The following is a 21,079-nucleotide window of genomic DNA, read 5'->3' as shown; positions in this document are numbered from 1 at the left end:
TCTACAATACAACTAATTATACCCCAATACACACCCAAAAAATGAATTTTTCGTGAATACAATTTAATGAAAATTCTAGGTGATTTTGATCACCATAAGCCATTCTACAATTTTAATCATCATAAGCCATCCTACATAGTAAATCAACCCTTTCATCTAACGGCTATTTCACCAAATGCCACTGAGCAATTTAAAAATTCACCAAATGCCATCGGACTTTTCAGAATTCACCAAATGCCATCCAGTTTTTAAAAAATTCACCCAGTGCCATTAATGACCAACGACCGTTAACTCCGTTAGTAATTAGGGGTTAATCTGACACGTGTCATGATATAATTGGACCATTTATCTTAATACATAAAAATTAAAAAAAAAACAAAAAAAGTTAAAAAAAAAAAACAAAAAATTAAAAAAAAAAACCCCAAATTGTCCCAGCCACCCCGACCACCGCCAAACCCTAACCCCTCCCCTCATCTCGCCGGAAAACGGCCGGTCACCACCGGAACCACCAACAATCGGCCGGCCGACCCTATAGCTCCCCACCTGACCCATCGCTCACTAGAGGAATTTGGTGGTTGTTGCTTGATGTGGGAGTTGCGGTGCTGCTGCCGGAGGTGTTTAAATTGGCGGTGTAATTTGTTGCGGCAGAGCAGGGGAGCTGGGAGGTAGTGCGAATGGAGGTAAGTGCGTGGTGGCGGATTTGGTGTTGGGAGGCAGGGAATAGGGGAGCTGCAATTGGTGGCGGTTGCGGGATAAAGGAAGTGCGTGGCTTTAATTGTGGTGAAGAGGAGTTGGTTGGGGGTTGCGAGTGTACGGAGCTGCTGCTGTTGGTGAATTGGAGAACAGGGGGTGCGTGAATGGTGGCTTGGTTGGCGTTTGCTGGCAGAAATGGAGGAGCAGGGGAGATGTGAGCTTGGTACGTGGCTGTTGGGTAGTGCGAAGGGTGGCTGCAGGAGCAACAGCGTGGGTGGTTTTGGGGGTCGGCGATGGGTCAGGTGGGAAGCTATAGGGTCGGCCGGTCGATTGTTGGTGGTTCCGGTGGTGACCGGCCGTTTTTCGGCGAGATGAGGGGTTAGGGTTTGGCGGTGGTCGGGGTGGCTGGGACAATTTGGGGTTTTTTTTTTTAAATTTTTTGTTTTTTTTTTAACTTTTTTTGTTTTTTTTTTTAATTTTTATGTATTAAGATAAATGGTCCAATTATATCATGACACGTGTCAGATTAACCCCTAATTACTAACGGAGTTAACGTCCGTTGGTCATTAATGGCACTGGGTGAATTTTTTAAAAACTGGATGACATTTGGTGAATTCTGAAAAGTCCGATGGCATTTGGTGAATTTTTAAATTGCTCAGTGGCATTTGGTGAAATAACCGTTCATCTAATGGCGTAAAAGGAATATAAATTCTAAAAAACTCAAATAAGGAAACCTATAAGACTAGAGTATTCCTAAACACTCCCCCCAATCCCCATTTTAAGCTTGGAAGTTGAAACCTAAGTAGTCCAAACGTCAAAGTCAAATAAGCAGTAAATAAAAAAAACTCCAAACGACCAAACAAAAAAGACCCCGCCTCGAAAATAACGGGTTTTGAATTTTGCACCGTAACAATTAACACCTTCCCTCCTTCCTTCATCTTCCTCTGTCTCTTCCTTCTTCAGATACCAGCTGCTTTTCTTCCAAACACGCCACGTCACCACACTTTCTCTCTCCTCTTCTCAACTTAACAGAACTACAAAGCAACGAATTTCCCGTTTTAATTTATTAAATAAAATAACATTCTTCTTCTTCTTTTTTTTTTTTTAAGTTGATCTTTTTGTTGCAATAAAAGCAGAAGTCTGCATTTCTCAGCAACAAAGAAGAAGAACGGAGAGAGAAAAATAAAATAAAAATGGGTTCAAGTTCGAATAATAGTGGAAGTAGTAATTATGATTTATCATTCAAAGTCTTGTTAATCGGTGATTCTGGAGTTGGCAAAAGTAGTCTGCTTGTTTCTTTCATTTCGAATTCTACTCATGATCAATCTCCTACTATTGGTAATTTCCCTTTTTTTTTTTTTTAAAATTTGAATTTTGATTTAAATCAAACTCACCGACAATTGGAGTTTTTGGATTTAATGATTTTTATATATTTTTTTGGATCTGGATTTTGTGTTTGAAGGCTTGAATTATTGAGATGATTGCTTGTTTTTTGGTATAATTTTTCCAGATAATTTACTCAATAAAATAGTACAATTTTCGTTAATTGTTCGTTTTCATCACAGTTTTTATATGTAATATTATTTAATTTAATTTGAGTAGATAGTTTTACCTACTTAGGCAAATCGAAATAGAAAGCGCAACTAACTTAAGGAGGGTGGAAGTAGTTTATTAAATTTTGTTTGATTGATGAATATAAAATATCTATGGTTGTATGATAGATACTGTATATAGTTTTTTCTTAATAAGACCAATTTTCATGAAATTATGGAAATTTTATTTTATTTTATTTTTTTGAAACAATGGGAATTTAATTGAAGACCAATAATCTAATAATTTACGACTACTTCAGATTTTTATATATTTTTTCTTCCAATTTCGAGTTTTGTGTGATCAACTACGGATGTAAGCTTGCTTTCTTGGTGTAAACCGTTGCTAATTCGTAGGTGTAATGTGCACCCGCGTATACCTCTACCTGCACGAGTATGTTTTACTTCATTTTTTCGAACTCAAATTAAGCTACCTTTGGATACACTCGTGATTTATAACAATGATAAGTGATTATGGAAATGGGTATCTTTTATTAAGTCAATTGAACTGCAATCGCGACCAATATCATAATTTTGGTTGAGGGAAAACCAAGTGGGATAGATTTTAATGAGCAATGTGTCTTTCTTTTTATTCAATTTGACATTGCTATTATGATTTGCTCGCTAAGTTTGGTTGTTGATTCACTTTTTGTAGGGGTTGATTTTAAGATCAAGACGCTCACTGTTGGTGGGAAGAAGTTGAAACTTACAATATGGGATACTGGTAAGTGGTTACTAGTTGCACAATGCACTACTTTGTTACTCCATATCTTAAGGTTTATCTGTTTTTTGTATCTCGATTATATGGACATAAGAATGTAGTAACTAGAGAGAGAGATATCACTTAATTTAGACTTTAAAACTGCATGAATGGGTGGTGACTGGTTGTTGAAGCTTTGTAAAACTATATCCCCAAACAACACCTGTAAATAATGTAATTGTCCTACATTGATACAATAAGAGAGAGTTTATTACTTTATAAGGCTAATGGACTACTCTGATTATAGCCCTATAATTTTAAGGTGGAACCTATTTGGACTTGTTTAGTGGTTTGTATGTAATGATGGGTGCAGTCCAAGCCCATATTTGTGAAGTGGACTCAATTCTGAGCCATCTTACATCGTGAAAAGCTGTTGATCGTAAAATGAGATGAGTTTTAGTTTTAGGATTGTGAATTTTATTCTTTATCTGCTTATAGTCTCTAGCCATCCCTTATCTTAATGTACATGCATTTTGGCATTTGCTCCGTGATTACTCTTTGTTGAAAATTTATCGCAAACTCCAACGTTGAACTAATCTTCAATTTGGAAGAGCAGTACTAATAATATGTATTATTGCCTTTGCAGCTGGTCAGGAGAGGTTCAGAACACTGACAAGTTCCTACTATAGAGGTGCCCAAGGGATTATTCTTGGTATGTTCTATTTCGGAATGTATGATCATTTGACCAACTAGTTTATTGAGATTATAGTCATTGTTATAAGTAGTTACAAGAAGCCAATATAGGTCATGATTCTATTTCCCATTAGATGAGTTTTTTTTTTTTTTTTTTTTTTTTGGGTGCCGGGGGGGGGGGGGGGTGTTGGGTTAGATTAATCCATTTCGAATTGTTGTTAGGCACAACTTTTGCCAAATATTTCTTGTTAGTACTAGTTATCTTGGTTATTATCTTTTATCTTCGTCGTCTTCTTTTTTTTTTTTTTTTTTTATTGTTAAGTGCTCGTTGGCTGGTGTTATATTGTATTAGAATTTTAGGGAATCGATTATAGGAATTATACTTACTTCTCTCCAGGCCTCTCTTCTCATCACTCACATTTGAGCTTTTCATGAATCCAAATTTATGCAAGTGTTCAAACTGTATTCAGAACATGCAATTGGGTTTATATCTACTCTTATGTCTACTTATTCATATGCTGCTATAGTGAGCATGAATAAGGTACATAGCTGAATAGTATATACTTCAGCAGTGTGTTTGCACTTTGTTGTCAGTGCAAAAAATTAGCTAACCATTAATTCTAGCATCATCCAAATAAGTACTGCTTGACAAAACCATTTCTTATCACCGCTGGCTGATTTTTCATGTAGAACAGTTTCATATCCTCCTTTAGACTTTTTCCCCTTTTTTATGTCTTTACCATTTTGTCATTTTAGTGTATGATGTCACAAGAAGAGAAACTTTTACCAACTTGTCTGATGTTTGGGCTAAAGAAGTTGAGCTTTACTCCACCAATCAAGATTGTGTCAAGATGCTCGTGGGAAATAAAGTTGACAAGGTATATCCTGTTTATCCATACTTCTATGCAATTTTGATTTTTTTTTTTTTTGTTCATTTTTGTAATATTAGGGCTTGTACTGCAGCATTTACAAACCGTACATTAGATTTTACTAAGTGTTTAAGTGACTATATTGATCTCTCCTAGCCAAGACTCTATTTTCTGATGAATCTTATTTAAGTAAAAGCTTATTCTTTTTATGCTAACACAGCTGTTTCCTATTCTACATTGGAGGCTAGTGCAGTTGTTGATATTGTTGATGATTTGGTATTTCATTAGCATCATAAGTTGTGTGGCATTGAGGGTGATCTTTAGGACTTTTTTGAATTAACAATTCAAAGAAAGACTTCTGAATTTGATATTATCGGTCCTCTTTAGAAGCAGACGAAATTGTTTTACAAATTAAATCCATTCATTTACTAGAAGTAGAGTTTTTCCTGCCCCAAAATGGTTAGTTTTCTAATGCTGTTGTCAAAAAAAGAGGGGGGGGGGGGGGGGAAGGGGTTAATTTTCTGATTTGTTATATTTCCTTTGAAAGGTTGATGCTTATTAGATATTAGGAACTCACTGTTCTTGCTGATTTTTACTTTAGGATTCGGAAAGAGCTGTGACTAGGGAAGAAGGGATTGCTCTTGCACAACAGTTAGGTAGTTTATTTCTTGAATGCAGCGCCAAAACTCGAGAAAATGTGGAACAGTGCTTTGAAGAGCTTGCTTTGAAGGTAATATATTTTCTAACCTTAAAAGTGTTTCTGTTTTTAAGTACCGTAGTGTAGGTCTTTTGGACTTGATAGTGTGTCTCAAAACATTGAAATTGATAGTTTATGCTTAAAATTCATATGTATATATCATGAATATAAGATGGCCTACTGTCTTTCTATTAGTAATTGTACAATTGCTGGTGGTTCCACTTACATTTGATATTCCATGGTTACAGATCAAGCTTGGAAATTTTGGTGCTCTAAAGTCAGGAATTGATCATGTTTAGTGTTTCTTTGGTTGGATACATGCACTTATATATATCCTATTAAGTTTCTCTTAGGAAGTTTAGTGCTTTAGGTTAGGAATTGATCATGTTTACTGTTTTTTAGTTAGATACATGTACACCCCTGAAAGTCCCACTATCCATTGGAGGTGATTAATAGCTGGATGGTCTGCTTAATTGGGCACGTGGGAGGAGGGAGGGAGGGTGGGGGTAGGGGACTTGCGAAGCAACTTCACACATATTCAGAGTAACTATTTGCGAAGTTCAAATCCCCGCATTCCAGCTTAGCTTATTTCTCTGTTATTTATTATAACAAGTCTCATATAGAAGGGTATGTAGAGAAATTAAATTTTTTTGAGTGGATAGAGACTTGTAAAAATAGAAAATAACTCAAGATCTAGCTTGTATAAACCATTTTAACTTTCCCACTCTTTCTTCTAGCATAAATCAACCCTAAGCCTTGCCCATAATGGCACAGGACTTGGAACAATTGTGCCTCCACTTACTCTTCCAATCCTTTGCATAAACCGTATAAATGCACATAAAACCTTGACTTAACCTTATTGTCAATAGTTTGTCACTTCAAAATGCCCCAAATAACCTCATGTGATTGTGTATTAATGCAAGTATTCAAGTCACAGCTCCACCAGAATGGTCACTTGAAATCTGTCTGTCAATTGTAAGGTAGAGGAATTTAGCTTTGTTTTAAAATTATGATGTATAGAAACTGAATAAGGGTTGGCATTTGAAGTTGTAATTATATTTAACATTAATCATGGTGTGTCAACATGGAAAAAGCAATACAAAACTGGTATTAGGGGCTTATTTGTGAAGTTCATAATATATAAGATGGCTGCTAAAATATTTCTATAATTTTGGCTACTTAACTCTGTTATCTCTCCTTTATTTGTCCTTGAAAAAAGGGGTGATGCTCAAGGTCTATACTCTTTCATAACATAATAATTCTAACATAGTAATTAGAAGATACGCTAGAAGTTCTTCTGGTTTAGAATCGTACAATTTAGTTTGAGGGGATCTTTTAAATTATTACTAATACATAATAATATATATAAAAAAAACAGTCACACAGAGTTGACTGTTTTAAGAATATCAATTTATTATAAGTTTTACTATTAATATGTAATTATAAGATTTTAATGTTCAAAGACTTACATTGGCAAACGTGCATAGTTAACATAAGAACTTTTTGAGGCGGAGTGTTACACAGAAGAAAAACAATTAATAGGGGCATGAGTCAACGTGTCAAGAAAGAGGGTATGAAGTGATTTATTTTTTCTAATTCTCTTTCCGTATTTGCTAAGTTTAGATACTTTGGCTGAAGCTGTAACTAAGCATTTTACAAAACTTACCATAGTATAAAACTTGAGGTTGAACTTTAGGTTGATACTATTGTATGTATGATTGTTTTCATGGTGCGTACATGATTATTTCTGATTTTGGTTCATTTATGTTGTAAATACAATGTCAGTTTTCCATTTAAACTTAACATGAAAAGTTGATTGGAGGCTTAGCCCTCATAGCAGTAATGTTGGCAACATGCTCTAGTCAAATGATTTGGGTATTAACAGTGTTACTTCTACCAAATAATTCAAGACCTTGTGGAGGGTGAATGGGTGGGGAGAGTAGCAAAGGAAGGAGAAGGCAAGTGATTGGGCTTAGGACAGCATTTTCCTCCTAGAATGTGTCAGCATTCGCAAAGTTTGATTTGTTAAATGGATCTCTTCATTTATCCTCTTCCCGTATCCCACTCTATAGGGAAACTTTTAAGGAACAAGTTCTAACCAGTATGAAGTACTCCGTATATATTTACAAATTTACATGTAACTTGTATGGAACTAGAGGAATCTGGATAAATTTGACTTTGCTGACTATTTACAGATTATGGAAGTTCCAAGTCTCTTGGAAGAAGGGTCAAATGTGGGAAAAAGGAATGTCTTAAAACAGAAGCAAGATCAAAGAGCGTCTCCTCCAGGTGGTGGTTGTTGCGCTTGAATAGCCACTGCGACTCCATGTACTTCAAAGGAGTTCTGAGCCGCAGTTGCAACTTCATTATTGGTAGAAGTTATAACATGTTGCGGTCAAATTATGTACATGATAATTCTTTTTTTTCACTTTTCTGCTGTTCTGTGTGTTTTATTCTGGGTTTAGCTGTGTATCCGTCATTCATAGGAATTAGAGCTGTTACAAGTTTGTGTATAATAATAGTAGACTTTCTTAGGCATGACTTCTCTTATCTACTTGGATTTGTCACTTTGCTTGCTTCGTGAGCTTGTATGTATACACATCAGCGAAAAGTTTATGTATCGTTGATAAGTTAAGAGTTAAATCATGCTATAATATCCATGAAGGGGTAGATTGAAGTCTATTAAGATTGATCCTTAAACAAGAGCAACTGCTTTCACACAAACTCTTAAGATTTGAACGCAGTCCTTCCTCAAGGGCACAACCTTTGCCTACCGACTTTCTGTCAAATCGATTCTTTATAGGAATATGGTTTTTCTCTTCTCTTGTTCAGTGCTATTGACTTAAAATGATATTATTTTCAGCAATATGTTTCAATATTTTATTATTGGTGATTTCGTATCTTTGATTATTAATAAATTTAATCAATAACTATATACTCTCTCTGTCCCTTATTTACATTTCTGCTTTCCTTTGGGTGTTTCAAAATTGCATTCCTAGTTTCCCTTTTTATTAAGTGAATTTTTACCAAATATCCCCAAATTATCCCTAAATAGTTGTGATGTGGCATTACTTTTATTGTTTTTCTGTTTTGCAATTAATAGTTGCACAGAAATCATAATTTTCTCACTCATATTCAGGTCCCTTGAAATATAAATGGCGGGATTCTAAAATTTTCATTCACCCTTTTGAACATTCTGAATCCATGTGCAGCACTATAATTAAATAAATATTATTGGTCTTTTTATTTTCACCAAAAATGTGATTGGTCCTTTTTCTTTTCAAAGGATTGAGGACATGTGTTTCATTTAATATCATTATATCTTTTTTTATTCAAAGACAACAATAAATGTCTTGTAATTCCCATTGTACTTTCTAATCATGGGTTTTAAGGTTACTCAAAGTTTCTTATTTCCCGTGTAATTTTAGAAATAAGAATGTAAATAAGAGACGGAGGGAGTACTAAAAGACACACCAGCAATGGCGTGTCATTTTTTGGTGTGTCCTTTAGGGTTTTTTTTTTTTTTTTTTAAATTTTTTTATATTTATATAGGAAATAAATCTTATACATAGATAAAAGATTATAAAAGATTTTCCTTAAAAAAAAATTAGAAAAGATTTAATGTACCCTTTCAAATATATAATGACTGTGTTTGGTAACAGCTTATTTGAGCAAAATTAACTTATTTGACCAATATTAGCTTATTGACTATTAAATAAGCTAATTCAAGATGTTTGGTGGGAAGCTTATTTGAAGAACTTATTCCACTAAATAAGCTCTTTTTGAAAAAGCTCCTTTAAGAAGCTTTTTCAATTAGCTTATTCATTAATTATTGTGAAATGACACTTATACCATCTGTTTTGGGTAATTTTACCCATGCCACGTGGGCCAATCATGTCCTGACACGTGTCATACTCTGGTTGGTCCGAATTGGACCAGTATCCACTTGACACGTGTCCCTCCTAGAACTTGGGAGAAAAAGGCGGCCTTCAAGGGCCCAAATCCCGAGAAAGCCGTAATGCGATGCAGCCCAGCATGCTAGGTCAGAGTGACCTAACCAGGAGCACGTTTCCCAATGACCCTATAAATAAGGAGATTCCCCCATTTTCGGGACAAGAATATTTTATTACAGCATACCCTACATTCTCTCACATCAGAGAAACACCTGATCTCGAAATCCGAGAAGATCTCATTTCCTTTTTCGCACCTTCTCCCACCCATATTCAAATACTAACTTGATCATCGGAGGCGGAGCTCTAAACACCCAGAGTCTCTGTTGTTTTGCAGGTACAGGCGCGGTCGGATCAGTCCTCGAGCTGTAACTCTCCCGAGGGACAAAAACACCCAAAACATTTGGCGCCGTCTGTAGGAAGAGTACCTCAAGGATGGTTCAAGAGTCTGTACCGCCTCCTGATCCCAAGGCTAACGAGCCGGAGATCTTTACAGACAATGAGGATGATGATCCTCAGGTCAAAACATACATTGCCAAGGATGGCTCTCTCATCACTAAGCGTATCCGTCCCAGAGACACTCTAGAACGAGGTGAAAGCCAGGCGGGTACCAGTAGGCCCCCTGGTCAGCCGGAAGGGAAAATCCAGTCGGCAAGAGGTCAGGCTCCAGTCACCAGAGACGAGCTCATGAAATTCATGACGAGTTTCAAGGGTGAGATCAAGGACCTGATCGAAAAGAAAACGGCTGGCTCTAGCAAGAGTCAGCCGTCCAAGAAGTCTCCTCGAACTGCGAGGAAGAAGCCAGTCAGGGACAGGTAGCCAACTCCACATCCAAAGGACAAGTTAGCCGCAACCCTTGACTGGTCTAAGATCCTTCTGTCCCAGAAGGGTCCAAGAAGTCCCCGCCGGGATAACCAACCGGTGGGTAACAAAAAATCTATCCCTGACGCTTGGCAAATCATCGAGCGCAGGAGAAGTCAGTAGCTGTCTAAGTCAGCCTCTACTTCGAGCTTTCTAGACAACTTCAAAAACACATCTGCGGGGAATATTCAATACTTGCATGAGAGCCATACAGGCGATAATACCGTCCATTCTGGCCCTCAGATGATTGGGAATGCACCGTACGTACCCCCCATGGTGTACGGTCCGTATTCTCCTCACTTCATGCAGCCGGCTCTCTTTGGGGGTCAGGCGGCATATAATGTCCAACCTTTGGACTGGCAGCTCCGTCTGCTCAAACTTGGTGAATAGACTTCTGCGTTCACCAAGGAGATAACCGAGGTGGTACAGCCTGCCAAGGTCAAGAATGTGTTGGTGGGTGCTTATAATGGTACCACCAACCCGGAGGACCATCTCATGGCCTACTCTAACCTCATGCACATGCAGGGGTTGGAGGATGCTATGTGGTGTCGGTGCTTCCCGGCTACATTGAAGGGCATTGCCCAACAATGGTTTGGCAACCTTCCAGCCGGATGTATTGAAAGCTTCAGGAAGTTTGCCTTCTTGTTTGCCTCCAACTTCTCGATGAACATCCCTGCCAAGAAAACAAGTCTCGACTTGAGCACCATCCGGCAGGGAGATAGAGAAGGACTCCGCTCCTACGTCAGGCGATTCAACCTGGTGAGGATTCAAATCCAGGGGCTGTCTGACGAGGTAGCCTATACAGACTTCTTCAAGGGTCTGAAGGACGGGTCAACCTTTAAGTTTGACCTTGTCCGAAAGAGGGTTTTCACCCTCCAAGAGGCATTGATAGAGGCGGAGATCTTTATTCAAGCCACCGACCTCTGCTCATCCAGCCATCAGTCGGACTCCAAGAAGTCCGACAAGCAAAAAGAGGGTTGGTTTGCTCAGCCGGCTTAGAAAGCTGAAGAGAGCAAAAAGAGAAAAGAAGTTTGGGCGGTTGAGGAACCTGACTAGCCGTCCAAGAAGAAGAAGAAAGAATTCAAACTGTATGTCTCACGGTATGAATTCAATAAAGACTGTTACACCATCTTTACAGAGGTGAAGGACCGGCTGACCATTAAGAAGCCAAATCCTATGAAGAGTTCCGTTCAGTCGCGGAATAGGAAAAAATTCTGCCACTTTCATCCGGAAGTGGGCCATGACACCAACGACTGCTATAGCCTCAAGCGGACGTTGGACCGTCTGGCTGACAAGGGCATGACGACCCAGTCGTCATTGAATGCAAGGTCGCCAACCAGATGGTTGGCCGGATCCTAATAGACACGGGTAGCTCCTCTGATCTCATCAGCTACAAGTGTCTGTTCCGGCTGAATTACAAACGGGATAGCCTGTGCGACGTCTCCCATCCATTAGTAGGCTTTGGCGGAGGGGTCGTGCACCTAGTCGGACAAATCAATATACCCTTCCGTTTGGGGGAGAAGGGAAAAGGGCGACACATGGTCGTCCGGTTCCCGGTGGTTAAAGAGCTGACCGCCTACAACATCATTCTTAGCCGACCCACTCTGAACGGGTGCAAGGCCGTCATCATCCCAGCTCTCATGCTTCTTAAGAATGAAAATGATGATGGCTCTATTGGCTCCCTCAACGGGGATCAGAAAATGGCCAGGGAGTGTTATATCTTGGACGTCAAGCCGACTGCTGCTGCAGCCGGATAGCCGTAAAGAAAAGAAAAACCGAACAATTGGTGGAGGTGAAGAAGGAGAAGAAATAGCAATCACTGACCGGGAAACGGTAAGATGATCTCCGTCCCCAGCCGACTGGTGAGCACATTGATATTCCTCTGGACGACAGCCGTCCAGAGCGAACTGTTAAGGTGGGGACGACTGCCTTTGAAAGGTTAGGTGCAGGCTTGCATCTCCTGTTGAAAGAATTCAAAGACATCTTTGCCTTTGAAGTGGAAGAGATGCCAGGCATCAGCCCGGATCTTGCTGTCCACAAACTCGCTGTTGATCCAAAAAAGAAGCCCATCCGGCAAAAGAAGAGAAATCACGGCGAGGAAAGAAGTCAGGCGGCAGCTGCTGAGGTCAAAAAGCTGTTAGACGCCGGGTTCATTCGGCCATGTAACTTCCCTGAATGGGTGGCAAACGTGGTGCTTGTAAAGAAGTCGAATGGTACTTGGCGCATGTGTGTTGATTACATTGACTTGAACAAGGCATGTCCAAAGGACAGTTACCCGCTTCCAAAGATCGACAGCCTTGTCGACTCTTCAGCCGGGCATGCCTTGATGAGTTTTATGGATGCCTACTTCGTCTTCCACCAGATACCCCTGTGAAAAAAAGATCAAGAGAAGACGGCCTTCGTCACTGATCAGGGTTATTCTGCTATACGGTGATGCCGTTTGGCTTGAAGAATGTGCCGGCTACTTTTCAACGGATGATTAATACAGTCTTCATTAATCAGATTGGGAGGAATGTAGAGGCGTACATTGATGATATGATAGTAAAATCCAAGCTACAGGCGGATCACCTTGCTGATCTCCGAGAAACCTTCACCACACTCAGGCGGCATAATGTCATGTTAAATCCCAAAAAGTGTGTTTTTGGTGTTGACTCTGGGAAGTTTCTCGGATTCCTGATTGATCAAAGGGGGATAGAGGCTAACCCCGAGAAGATACAGGCGGTAATTGACATGAAGTCACCCCGCTCTGTCAGGGAAGCTCAGAGGCTTACCGGTTGTCTGGCTACGCTTGGGAGATTCCTCAGCCGGTCAGGTGACAAGTGCCTTTACTTCTTCCAAGCAATCAGGAAGAAGACTAGATTTGAATGGGGAGATGATGCTGAGGCGGCCTTTCAAAAATTGAAAGAACATCTACACTCTTTGCCAAGGCTTGTTATCCCTCTGCCAAGGGAGACGCTTTACATGTACCTAGCCGTCTCAGATCATGCCCTCAGTGTCGTTCTCCTGGCTGAGAGAGACGGTATTCAGCTCCTAATCTATTTCATTAGCCATGTAATCAAAAATGCTGAACTCCGGTACCCCATGGTTGAAAATTTTGGTCTTGCCCTTTACATGGCTGTCAAGAAGTTGAAACCATACTTCTTGGCACATCCAGTGGTAATCTATACAGATCAACCCCTCAAGCTACCAATGACAACCCTGGACTTATCCGATAGAATTAGAGGTGTCCACCGTGCGAGTCGTGCGAGCTGGGTTAGAATTAGGTGGGTCGCGGGTTGGGGTTTCATGACACACGATACGACACACATTAGGTAGGGTGGGCCGGGTCATGGGTTGGGTCGGAGAAGTTGGACACACCAGGATTAGGTTCGTGGGTTAGACGGGTTGTGGGTGGGTCGAGCTAGGTTCGTGGGTTAGACGGGTCGTGGGTGGGTCGAGCTGGGTTCATGGGTTAGGGTGGGTTAGGGTGGGTCGAGGTGGGTTAGGGTGGGTCAAAGGGTGGGTTTGGGTTGAGTTAGGTTAGTGTGTTAGGGTCGGGTGGGCCAAATGGCTAAATGGGTTGTGTGGTGTTTTAATTTTTACAAAATTAACAATTTGATGGCTTGCTCTTAATTAAGATGCCTACGTATCCTTATATCACAAAATAAGGAATTAAAGCCAACGTAGTTCTTATATTGTACTTATTTTGGAATTTGGGGGGGGGGGGGCTTGGACCTATCTTTAGAAAATTAAAATTTAATTTTGCAATTAAATTCTAATTTTCGAAAAATAAGTTGCCTACGTATCCCGAAAGAATCAAAGCCCACGTAGTTCTTAGCGTACCTGATTAAGACTTTTCTAGCCATCCATGTTTGTTGCATCATCATCCCCGGAAGCTGCATCATCCGTTGACGACTCCAATATCATCACAGGATCATCTTCATCGTCTTCGTCTTGCTTTAAACCTTGAGTTCTTCTTTCAGCTTGATCCCAATCTTTCTTACAAACACAAATTTGAATACTTTCCGGAGTTAAACGAGATCTTTTTTCATCTAACACTCTTCTACCTGCACTAAAAGCAGACTCGGAAGCAACAGATGAAGCAGGAACTGCAAGTATATCTTTTGCAATTCTCGCTAATATAGGAAAACTTTTTTGATGTTCTTGCCACCATTTTATAATTTGAAAGCTGTTGTTGGTCTCATGTTGATATGACAAATAATCATTAATAGCAAGTGTTGAAGAAGATGATGATGAGAATGATGTAGATGCTTTGTGTTTTTTTTTTTTTCATAACTTTATCAAGAAAACCAAATCTAGAATCGGAAGTACTAGTATTAGTTGGTGTTGCTAAATCAAAACCATAAATAGATGCATAATGATCATAAAGGTCTCCCAAAACAGATTTGCATTTGTTAATATATTCACTAACATCATAATCGATACCTAGACTTGTATAATAAAATTCTAAAAGATTTTCCAAACCTTCAGCTTTGACACCGGGGTCAAGAATAGCAGCAATTCCGTAAATAATTGGAAATTCACTAAAAATAAGTATGCCACTTACGTTTCATGCTATCAAGAACGGGACGAAGTTCATCAATCTTCGTATGCTCTTCGATGGTGTGAACAACTTTAACACACTCAATTACGACTAAATGAATGTTAGGCTCATAGATATAAGAGAAAATATGAGTTACACTATCAAAAGCATTTAAAACATCACGAACAAAAGAAGCATTAGTCCATTGAATTTCGGTTAATAACTCAGTAGGATCAACACGAGTCTCATTGTAAAGTTGGGTCAAAATATCACGATACTTTATAGCATCATTCAACAAATTGAAAGTAGAATTCCAACGGGTAGGGGTATCAATAGACCATTGTCTTTTCTTAAGACCTCTTTCTTTACACATAGCTATGTACTTTCTTCTAACTAACTGAGTTATCCTAATCCATTTTATAACTGTTCTAATTGGTTTAGCAATGGTTGCAACTCAGCGAGACCCTCTTGAACAGACAAATTCAAAATATGAGCACAACATCTAACATGCAAGAGACTACCACCCAACAACAAATGCAACTCGGAGTCATTTTTCAAATAGTCAATACACTTTGTGTTTGCAGTTGCATTATCAAGAGACAAAGAAAAAACTTTATTATTCAAGTGAAATTCTTTTAAACAATCCAAAACACGAACTTTGATGTTAAAACCGGTATGCCTTTCTTCCATAGCTTGAAAACATAGTATACGTTTTAGAATAAACCAATCATCATCCACCCAATGAGCAGTAATGCAAAGAAAAGGTTCGCCCATACTAGAAGTCCATGGATCACTTGTAAAACTAACACGACCATCAAAAGTACGAAATAATTCAATCAAACCACTCCTATACTTATAATAAGAAGTTTGTGTATAACGTCTTAGGGTATTTCGGGGGACACGAGTAAATGCAGGCTGTAATGCAACTTTATTAAAATGCTCAACATTTGGATTTTCACCATAACTAACAGGGTATTCATTAGCAATAACTAAAGTACTCATTTCATCAATCATTCTATCTTTATTATAAATAAAAGGTGTACCTTCGACTGGTAGATGGTTCATGTACCCACCCAATTGTGTTTGGATGGGCATCCCACCCCCCGAAGTACGGGGGCCATTTTCGAACAAGTCGTGTTTATTTTGCAAATGTCGAGTCAAGGTTTCGGTTCCATCTCCCGTTTTCTAATTATATGACTTGACATTTGCACCTAGCGCCTTGCAAACTAGGCATGTACACGTGAACCTCTTTGGTTGACCGGGTTGCCATCCCGGGGTGTAACTTCAACTCTTTCAAAATGTTTCCACACCCAAGAAGTTTGTGCTCGACCTTTACTTTCACCGCCACCACCTTTCATAAATCAAATTATTGAAATTAATTTTTAACGCTATTATGAAAATACACTTTTAAATTCAAAATATTTTTATTATAATAATTTAAACGCATTTTTCATGGTGATTATAAATCATAGAAAATTGGAAACTATACTAACTTTATAACCATTAATACTAGTTTTTTTTTTTTTTTTTTTTTTTTTTTTTTTTTTTTTTTTTTTTTAAAAAAAAAAATATTCATAACAATAAAAATTAAATTAGAAATTACCTTGAGATGAAGGTTGAGATGTTGGTTGCGATGGAGGTGGCATAGTTGAACTTGATGATTGGTGGGAGAAATGTTATGGTGGAGACGTTTGAATATTTTGCCCATCTCCTAAACCATAATCTCCATATTCATTGACAAATTGGTTTAAATTTTCCGTATTAATTTCATACGAAAAATTTGCACCACCACTCCTTTGGCCACCACTTCGACCACCACTTTGATTCCTTCCCATTCCTCCTCTTCAACCCTTTTTTTTTTTTTTTTAATATTACTAACTATAATATGGAGAAGATTTTTTATTTTTTATTTTATTTTTTTTGAGAAATTATTTTTAAGAATACTAATAATAATATTAAGGAGATTTTTTTTAACAAAAATAAACTCTATATAACACTAAATAACACTTGAGATTTTGAGAACAATTAAGAATTTTTTAATAAGAGAGAAAGAAAGCTTGAGTTGTGTGGAAAATTGAGTGAAAAGGAATTGGTATTTATAGGAAAAATAGGGATGGTCTTACAATTAAAAAAATACTAGCCTTCTTTTAAAAAAAAAATAAAAAAAAATAAAAAATAAAAAATAAAAACTAGCCTGTACATATATAAAAGTTACCGTTAGTTTTCATAAAAGTTGTCATCTTTGAATTTTTACACAAAGACACCAAGTAGCCATTAGAACAAAGTAGTCGTTGGATACTTGGATTAGGTGGGTTGGGCAGGTTGGGTTGGCGGGTTGGTGGGTCGGGTGGGCTGGTGGGTTATGCGGGTTGGTGGGTTGGGTGGGCTCGTGGGTTGTGCGGGTTGGTGGGTTGGGTGGGCTCGTGGGTTGTGCGGGTTGGTGGGTTGGGTGGGCTCGTGGGTTGTGCGGGTTGGTGGGTTGGGTGGGTCGTGCGTGATGGGTCGAATTGGGTGGGTTCGTGGGTTGGGTGGGTCGAATCATGTGGGTCGAAATGGGTTGAACGAGTTGGGCCGAATCACGTGGGTCAAATTGGGCTGGGTCAAAATGGGTTGGGCTACAATTTTTAGACCCACGACACAACCACCTTTGCAGACGGGTTGTGCCGGGTTGGGCCAATTTGACCCACAATCCGTGTGGGTCAGAGTGGGCTGGGTCCAACTCGGCCCACTGGCCACCTCTAGGTAGAATGCCCAAATGGGCTATTGAAATGCAGTCTCTTAAAATCACCTAAGAACTGAGAAAGGCAGTGAAGGGTCAGGCGTTTGCCGACTTCATTGTCGAAATGACAAGGCCGGTTGCTCCGGACAACCTTGATCAGGTTTGGAAGGTGCATGTAGACGGGAGCTCCACTTTGAACGGCTGTGATGCAGGTATAATCTGTCAATCTCCGGAAGGAGATAAATATGAATATGCACTGCGATTCAAGTTCTAAGCCTCAAACAATGAGGCGGAATATGAAGCCCTGATAGCTGGTATCCGCATGTGTAAGGAGGCAGGGGCAACAAAAATTGACGCCTGCTCTGATTCTCAGTTGGTCGTTAGCCAATACCATGGTGAGTATGAGGCCACCCATCCGGCTATGATCAAATATCTTCAGGCGGTCAAGGCTGAAGCTGGGACACTTGAACAATTTCATCTAAGTCAAGTGCCCCGGTCCGAAAACAACCAGGCGGATGCTCTGTCCAAATTGGCATCCTCCGCCTCCTACGATACGCCTCGGTCAGTCTTTTGGGAAGTTATGGAAAAACGGAGCATATTTGATGATGAACCCATTGGAGTGCTGGACCGAAGTTCTACTTGGATGGATGGCATCCGGGCGTATCTGACAGACGGCACGCTCCCTGATTCACCCCAAGAGGCGGCCGTACTAAAGAAACATGCTACAAACTTCGAGATGAGAGAAGGAGAGCTCTTCAAGGCGGGGTTTCTGAAGCCTCTATTGAAGTGTGTTACCCCAGAAAAGGGGAGAGAAGTTCTCGAAGAATTGCATGCGAGATACTACGCCTCTCATGCAAGCGGCAAGTCCTTAGCCGTCAGAGCCAGGCGGCATTATTTCTGGCCCACTCTTGAGTCAGATGCCATGGAGTTTGTTAAAAAATGTGATAAGTGTCAGAGATTTGGCAAGCTGATCCATCGCCCGGCTATTGACCTGACGGCAATCCACAACCCAGTCCCGTTTGCTAAATGGGGCTTGGACATTCTAGGTCCTTATACGCCTGCACCAGGCGAAAAACGCTACATTCTTATGGCTGTGGATTATTTCACCAAGTGGGTGGAAGCAGAGGCGGTCAAAGACATCAAGACAAAGGATGTTATCTCCTTCATATGGAAGAACATTATCACCCGATTTGGGGTACCTATGTCCATGGTATTTGATAATGGACCTCAATTTGAGACGCCTCAGCTTAAAACTTGGTTGAGAGATCAAGGGATCTCACATTGTTTTGCATCAGTCGCCGACCCCAAGCAAACGACCAAGTTGAAGTCTTTAACAAACTCATCTCAGACGGTATCAAAAAGAAAATTGAAAGAGCCGGTGGTTTATGGGCTGAAGAGTTGATTCATGTCCTATGGGCCATCCGGACAATTGAAAAGGGGGCAACCGGTGAAACCCCATTTCTCATGGTTTACGGTGCTGAAGCCGTCTTGCCCATCGAGCATTATGAGCCGACTCTACGAGTCATGCTATACGATGAAGAGGCAAATAGGGAGGCCATGCGGCTAGCATTGGACTCACTCCCGGAGCGCAGAGGCAATGTCGCCTTGCGTCATGAGATTTACCGTCTAAGAATGACTCGTGCCTACAACAAGAGAGTGCACAAACGACCCTTAAAAGTTGGGGACTTTGTGCTATGAAAGATGGAGGCAACCGGTAGGGCCAATGAGCAAGGAAAGCTAACTCCTAATTGGGAAGGCCCCTACCGGATCTATGAAGAAGTAAGAAACGGCACCTACCGGCTGGAAACTCCAGACGGCAGGCGGCTGACTAGAACTTGGAATGTAGATAACTTGAAAAAGTACTACTTCTAAGACTTGTGAATTTTGTAAATAAAAAGCCTATCAATGCAAAAGTTGCCTTTTGTTTTCAATATTAATTACTTTGTATATATACATGCGCAACAATATGCTACCGCCTGTTGAAAACACAGACGGTCTATTGAATAAATAAGCTAGGTTAAAAACTTAACAGCTAACCTAATATTTAAAATTGGTGGACCATCATCAGTGCAATGCACAGACGGCCCCTATAATGAATAGAACTAAGCTAAGTTGAAAGACTTAGTGGCTAAAATGATATTCAAACCGAGGCCAATGGCCGGATGCAAACTTATTTTATAAATTCGTCTGCTCCTATTTGAGTATGGCGTCCGGCGACGCCCCTCCGGGTGTTATCGTCACAGAGGGCATTCTATCGTTTGCTCTACCAGCATATGCAGACGACAAAGGTTGAACGACCAAATTGGTCAACTCATAGCTGTCTGACCAAAACAATCTAAAAGAATGATTAAGCTTAACACCGGATGTCAAGTGACATCAGCTGGTTAATTATTGAAGTTCTCTGTAAGGCTGTTCAACGAAATTGTACCAGTCACCCCAATGGGGCAGACGAACCAGGTGCAATGGATTGCAGGTATCCCAGACGGTCTTTAAGTTGTTTGGGGTCCATCAGATAGGCGGATAATATGTTCCTTGTTCCATTAACTGTCAAGCGGCAATTTCCCGTTTGGCTCACAAAGAAGTTATATGTGAATACCCGATTGGGTAAAACGGCTGTCGTTGACGGCTGTGTACTTGGTTTGGGGCAATCACTACTGTGATTGATTGACTTAGGAATATTTCATACTCTTTAAAGTATCAAGCATTCCAAAATCAATCAATCAAAGAAGTACTGAAACCAACCACACAGCCGCCAGGGGCAAGAGTAGCCAGTATACTATCTGAATTGCCGCATGCTTTAAAAAGTTATACTAAAATTCAAAAATTGAAACAAAATAGCAAATTCATCAAACCGACTCAATCGGCAAATTTCAAAGCCAGTTAAAACCAGATAATATTGTTAACCGGATATTCATCCGGGATAAGAGAAAGTATAATTGTTACCCGACACCTCAATCGGTAAAGCTACAGAAATACTCGGCACACAGGCCGGAAAAGCAAAAATTTGGCATATTGCCGCTGAAATGCAAGGCTGGGCCGCCTGGTTCTCCTCTTTGGGATTCTCCCCATCAGATTGGAGCTCAATGGCTTCTCCTTCTTCGGGGAGCTCCTTGGCAGGTTCCTCAAGCTCTGCGTTTGCCCAAGCCTCGAAGGACTCGGGCTCCAGCTCCCCTTTCTCTCTTAAATACACTACATTTTCAGCATATTGAAAAGCCAGAGCCCACAAACCATAGTACTTGTTGGGTAGAGAGCATCTTAGGCGATCTTAATCCGGGCGTCGGAGTCCGCTTCATTTTCAACAATCAGGTGGTTTTGCTCCGCCTCGATTGTTGCCTTGATATTCATTTGGACTCGCTCCGCATCCTTCTTCAGCTTCTCAACCTCCACCTTGAGCTTTACATTCTCCCGGGAGGCACCCTGCAAGGCCTTGAGGTCTTCCTCTGCCTTCTTGAGGTTGGTTTCAGCCGTGTTGGCCTTCTCCTTAGCCTCATCCAGGGCTTTTTGAAGACCCCTGATCTGATCCGCCTGTTGCATCAATTCGGCTTTAGTTTCAAGTTCATTAATTGTACGTTGAGATTCAGCAACATCTTGAGAATCTGACAGGCTAAAGTCGTATCACCTAATCAAAAGTATTACCTAAATCCTCTAACTAAAGTAGATAGGGAAGTAGGGTCGAATCCACAGGGAAACTGGTCTTTCTACTCCTAATTAATTAATATAATCTAAATTATTAAAGTAACCGAATTGTTATTGTAAAAAGGAATTAAACTACGGAGATCAAGTTCA

The 21,079-nt window shown here is 40.1% G+C and overlaps 1 protein-coding gene across 1 annotated transcript; it reads left to right on the top strand.

Moving 5' to 3' along the window:
• Positions 1 to 1,599: 1,599 nt before the first annotated feature.
• LOC145570543 (ras-related protein RABC2a-like) lies at positions 1,600 to 7,861 on the top strand. The gene is made up of 6 exons (XM_081629666.1): positions 1,600 to 2,031; positions 2,938 to 3,006; positions 3,629 to 3,694; positions 4,432 to 4,553; positions 5,146 to 5,274; positions 7,437 to 7,861. Exons 1-6 carry the CDS (start codon positions 1,887 to 1,889, stop codon positions 7,548 to 7,550), a joined length of 645 nt encoding a protein of 214 aa, XP_081485792.1. The 5' UTR covers positions 1,600 to 1,886; the 3' UTR covers positions 7,551 to 7,861.
• Positions 7,862 to 21,079: the final 13,218 nt, after the last annotated feature.

Source organism: Chenopodium album, chromosome 12, assembly GCF_948465745.1.
Source record: "Chenopodium album chromosome 12, dcCheAlbu1.1, whole genome shotgun sequence".
Lineage (NCBI taxonomy): Eukaryota > Viridiplantae > Streptophyta > Magnoliopsida > Caryophyllales > Amaranthaceae > Chenopodium > Chenopodium album.
The sequence above is the reverse complement of the archived record's forward strand: the minus strand, read 5'-3'. Positions and strand labels throughout refer to the sequence as shown.